A 5,201-nucleotide genomic window follows, 5' to 3' on the forward strand; every position below is an offset into this window, starting at 1 on the left:
AAAAAGCTTACAAAGGCACAGAGCATTGCGTATGTGGGTGCGTGGCGAGAGAGATGACCGAGTCCTCTAATTGCTTGACAGAAACAAAGGAATGGCAGTCCGCAGAGCAGCGGTACGGGCGCAAAACAAACGAAACGCAGGGTCCACTTCACAAATGCTTTGGTTGCCGCGTAAATAAATTGTACATTTTGATGCTTTTCTTGGCCAAGGAGTTTAAATTCTTTGGTTTGATAGCCTTCACATCAGAGCAGTAACCCTGCTATCTTCCTATGTTGTTTCTAAATGAAAACGAAAGTGAATTTTAATTCGAATTTTCCAATATTATGTTGAATATGTTTCATTTTGTATTTCTCGATAAGAAACGACGCCTTCCAATGTTAAAAAAAGAGAGCATAAGGTCAACTTCATAATGGGTCATTCAATCATTACATTTTTCCTGTTTTCAATAATGACTGCCAAGTTTATGTTAAATTGTATAGTAAACATAATAACTATTGTAGTTATTAAAATTTATATGTTTATCAATTTAATTTTAATTTAATAAATTTAATTTTCTAATAAGATGACATGTGTCATTACCTCAATAATTACATGACTTAAAACGTCAATTAAGTGTTAAGATATCTTGAGTCATGATTTAATTTTTTTTAAGTTTAATTATATTTTTCATAATAACTAATATAACTTAAATATATTATTATAAAAAAATTATATGACTTGAACCAATAGTTAAGTGTTGGCCCCGATTAAATTTTTAATAACTAATTATTAAAATAGAAAAAAACAGTAATATGAGTGATTAAATTTGTAATAAAATAGTTCAGCGATAGGAAAATAAGAGATATAATGGTTGGTACCAATGATGTAGCTTACCCAAAAGTATAGTCTAAAATGCGCTTAAAATCAAACCATGACAAATGGCATCATTACAGCACTGCCACCGGCTCCTCCTCAAACAAAATTATCGGCTCCAAATCTCAGAAAAAAAAGAAAATAAAAAACCCATCCAAAGTTCTCCACCAAAACTCTTGTTTGACTTGTCTGAAAAAAAATCGTTGGAATCAACAAAGGGATACCCGGGGAATTTGAATCGGAAAAACAAGCGTTGAAGATGATGATTAGCGGTGGTGGAACTGCGTATTGGGGAAGAAAAGAGGCGGCAGAGGGTAAAGGAGTGAAAGGAATAGTTGTGGTTTTTGCTTGGGTTTCGATTCACGAGAAACACCTTCAAAGTTACCTGGACTTTTATTCCTCTCTCGGCTGGAATTCCCTCGTTGCCCGTGCTGATTTTCTCAACGTGTATGTTCCTTTGATTATTTTTATGGATATATACATTATTAGTTTTTGTTTAGTTACTTGGAAAGTAAATTACAGTGGAAGAAGCTTCGTTTAGCTACTTTAATTGTCTAAATCTCGTCATTTAGGGGAAGAACTTCAGTGTTCCTTTTGGTGGTTCTTTGGTCCAAGTTTCTCATGAAATGGGTGTTTCTAGATGAACTTGTGCTTCTATTAAGTTTTGATAGTCAAAGTTTAATTAGAGTTCTTTACACTATGTTCTTGCTAATGACTGTGTTAATTGGATTCTTAATTTCCCGAACTTATGTCCGATACATGATAAGCGGTATTGCCTTCCAAATGAGTGGAAAAACATAAAATATTTTAGTAAAGCCATGCCAGCTAGGTTATTATATCCCTTCGGATTCCATGAAAAATAGTTGGGGGTAATGGACTGGGTTTATTTTAGGATAGTAAATTTTGCATTCATAGTCAACTGTCAATGATGAGGATGGGTAGATAGAATGTGTGGAAATAATTAGGACATCAGCAATTAGTTGTTTGGTTTGGACGTGTTGATGGGGCTATATTTGAAATTGGATGTTCACTAGTGATATGAGCAAATGAGTTGCTGGCTTTGCCTAGTTCACATAGGAGATGTAGTTTGTGTGGAGACTGTTAGTTGTGGTCTGTATAAGTTATTTGCAGGGTTCATACATATTAGAACTTTGAGTTCTTTGGAACCATGTGACTTGGACTCAAGGGCCAGTGTTGAATACGGGTATGTTTCTGTCACAGTATGGCCAAAATTTTGAAGTTTTCCCATGTTATTTGGAGGATCCTTGGAGGTCATATCTCTATACGTATGTGTCGGACAAGAATAACTTAACAAAAATGAAATGTTGGAGCAACATAGCTTTGCTTTGTACTTGTCAAATCTTAGGATCTTTGATTTAGCATTCCTTTGCTACAATTTCGGCAAAATTCTTTCCTTATTTTCTTTTACTGTAATGAAAAGTTTCAAGTTATGTTCTTCGGTGCAGATATTGTCCTGAGAGGGCTATGTCCTTGGCATTTGTTGTTCTAAATGAGCTTCTTGAGGTCAGTTTCATTAAGGTTTATTATCGCTGAATGATGTCTTAAATTTTTCCTAAAATCATTAACATGCCTTTGGTTTTTGGATTGCAGGAACTAAAGATTAGAACTTGTCCAGTGGTCTTTGTAGCTTTCTCGGGTAGTCCTAAAGCTTGTATGTACAAGGTTTTTCAGGTACTAAAAATTTCGATATAATTCCAACCCCAACAAGTAAAGACACTTTTTTTTCTTTGATTTTCATGTTGCAGATGAAATAACTATGCTATGTTTAATGTATAGATTATCCGAGAAGCGGGTGAAGGTCGGATTAATCCGGTATTCTTCCTTTCTCTTTTAGTTTCTCGTAGTGGTTTACTTATGATCCCTTTATAAGATCTCTAATATTCATAAACCTAACTGAAGTTTTGTTGTTAATGGTCTTCATTTTATAAAGGAAAGGCAGTTGATTCGAAGTTGTGTTTGTGGACAAATTTATGATTCTGGTCCGGTAGATTTTGCAAGTGATCTGAATGCTCAATTTGCTTTACATTCATTCATACGAAAAATACCTGGACCATCAAAACTTGTTTCTTGGATCATTAAAGGCGTTGCTTCTGGTCTCAATGGTCTTTATCTAACCGGATTTGAGTCTCAACGTGCCGAGTATTGGCAGACTCTTTACTCCTCTGTTGTAAGTTTATTAATCCCTATTAGCTTGTTGTGTTTCCTCTGCTTCCTATGGCTAATCTTTATCTGTCCTCATTTGTAGGACTTAGATACTCCATATCTCATTTTATGCTCGGATAAAGATGACCTTGCACCATATCCAGTTATATTTAACTTCGCTCAAAGCTTAGAGGATCTTGGAGCAGATATTGAGATTGTAAAGTGGAATGGCTCTCCTCATCTAGGTTGGTCCGTAACCATCTCTGCTTTGTTATTACTACCAAGTATTGTAACTTCCATTAAGTTCATATAATTTACCATGTCTAAATATCCAGAGTATTTTTAGTTTTTACCGTCAATGCTCCTGGTAAGGGGTTTGCCATGCTAAGTCTATGCATGTCAACCTCATGTCAAGGGCATTGACAAGAGTAAATTGGAGACTTAACATATTATATACTTGATTAATAAGGAAGTAAAGGCATAGTCAGCTGATTTATATATAAATAACTCATTTTATGTTTTCTTTCTAGATTTATGAATGCCAGAGTGCTTGCTCGAAACTGTGTCTTTTACCTTTAATATGTTCAGTTACTTGTGTTTGTTTGACTGTTGAGCTAATGTCATTCTTTGCTATATTTCAGAACACTACAAGCATTATCCTATCCAATACAGGGCTGCTGTGGCCAGTTTCCTTCAGAAGGCAACTTCGGTTTATTCCCATAGGATTCGGAAACTCGGAGAAATGAATTGTATGCATGATGAGATCTCTGAGTTAATCTATGGCCTGCAGAAAGCAGCAGTTAACTCGAACCAAAGCTTTAGGAGAGTTGCCCTTGGACCTAGTGACCACTTTTTCTTGCCAAGCTCAGCCAAATATCACAATTGTAAAGAATCTGGATCTTTAGAGGATGAACAAAGTGATCGACCGATCTCTGTACCTGTACAGCCGAGCATCAATGCTCATAGTGTCCTCGGTCAAATTCTCTTTGACGCTTGTGTTCCTAAGAATATAGAAGGTTGGGATGTTAGGTTTTCGGATTCTGGCAAGGGACAGCCATTTGCATCCACTCGGAGGCATTCGCCTTTCCTTGGTATCAAGTGCAATCGTCGTTCGAGATTATAATGCTCTCAATGAGCCATTACCAGTCAAAACTACAAGCACAACAAATCCATCACTTAAAGTTGAACGACTCATGATTTCTTCACTCGAGCACTGGAAACAGGGTCCGAGGATGTTTTTGCAGAAGATTGTGTTGGTTACCTGTTCTTCGGCTTGTGATATAATCCTCTGGCAAGATGTGTAAAGGTAGTGTGCGAACCATATTTATTATATCGTATATGAGAATATATGTATAGGACTGTATGTATGTACAAAAAGAAAAATGTTCAACTGTGCTCGAGTTTGGGGAGTTTAAGATGTGAATAGTTTAGTAGTAAGATATGTACTAACTACTAAGATGATATGTATTTATATATTTTTGTAGGTGAATTTTGATTATATCTAAAATCAAGTCGAGTAAAAATTGATGTAATCGAAAATCGAAGCAGCCCATAATTATTACAAACGTCAAAGCACAGGAAAACGCACACACATGTTTCCAGAAAATGAAAAATCTTTCCTTTGTACTGAAATTTGTATCATTTACAAACAAAATAAGATTTCTTTCGTTTTTATATTTTGAAATAGTACCACGGTGATCGCTATGGCTGTCTCCGCAAAACAGAGAATGACTTGGTCAAGGTCTCTTCCTCTTATACATGCATAAGATTCATCAGCAAAACGTTCTCTGTGTGTGTACAAATATATATGTACACACGTATAGATTGAGGATTTTTAACATTTTTGTTAATGGCTTAACCATAGATTCTTAGATTTCCATGTACCTGCGGATGAAGGAAAATGAGCTTTGTTGTAACAAAAAAATTCATCCCTTCGTGAAAATCTTCTCCAGGGACTTGTCTGTAAACTGGTTGCCGGAAGCCATTAAAGCTGCCAACCATACAACTTCCCACGAAACGTTGAAATCATTCGAGGGGCTAGGCATGCAAGTTGAACCAAATGCTGAACCTCTGGATGAAGTCAAGGAGGTACAAAGAAGCTAAGTTCAAAGCAAGAACTGAAAGCGAAGCTCAAAGAAGTAACGGAGATGCTATGTATACTTGACACAGAGATTGGGTCATTCAAG

At 36.0% G+C, this 5,201-nt stretch overlaps 1 protein-coding gene across 2 annotated transcripts; it reads left to right on the plus strand.

Annotated features, from left to right (window-relative positions):
* Window positions 1-916: 916 nt before the first annotated feature.
* LOC120175983 lies at window positions 917-4,383 on the plus strand. 2 transcript variants are annotated; one of them, XM_039182506.1, is made up of 7 exons: window positions 917-1,299; window positions 2,319-2,376; window positions 2,464-2,544; window positions 2,650-2,685; window positions 2,804-3,040; window positions 3,119-3,260; window positions 3,657-4,383. In XM_039182506.1, the coding sequence occupies exons 1-7, from the start codon at window positions 1,112-1,114 to the stop codon at window positions 4,136-4,138; spliced, it is 1,224 nt and encodes a 407-aa protein (XP_039038437.1). In that variant the 5' UTR covers window positions 917-1,111; the 3' UTR covers window positions 4,139-4,383. The 2 variants fall into 2 exon arrangements, with proteins under 2 accessions (XP_039038437.1, XP_039038438.1); XM_039182507.1 differs by having other exon boundaries at window positions 1,161-1,303.
* The last annotated feature ends 818 nt before the right edge of the window (window positions 4,384-5,201 follow it).

This window comes from Hibiscus syriacus, unplaced genomic scaffold (genome assembly GCF_006381635.1).
Source record: "Hibiscus syriacus cultivar Baekdansim isolate YM2019G1 unplaced genomic scaffold, ASM638163v2 tig00112225_pilon, whole genome shotgun sequence".
Lineage (NCBI taxonomy): Eukaryota > Viridiplantae > Streptophyta > Magnoliopsida > Malvales > Malvaceae > Hibiscus > Hibiscus syriacus.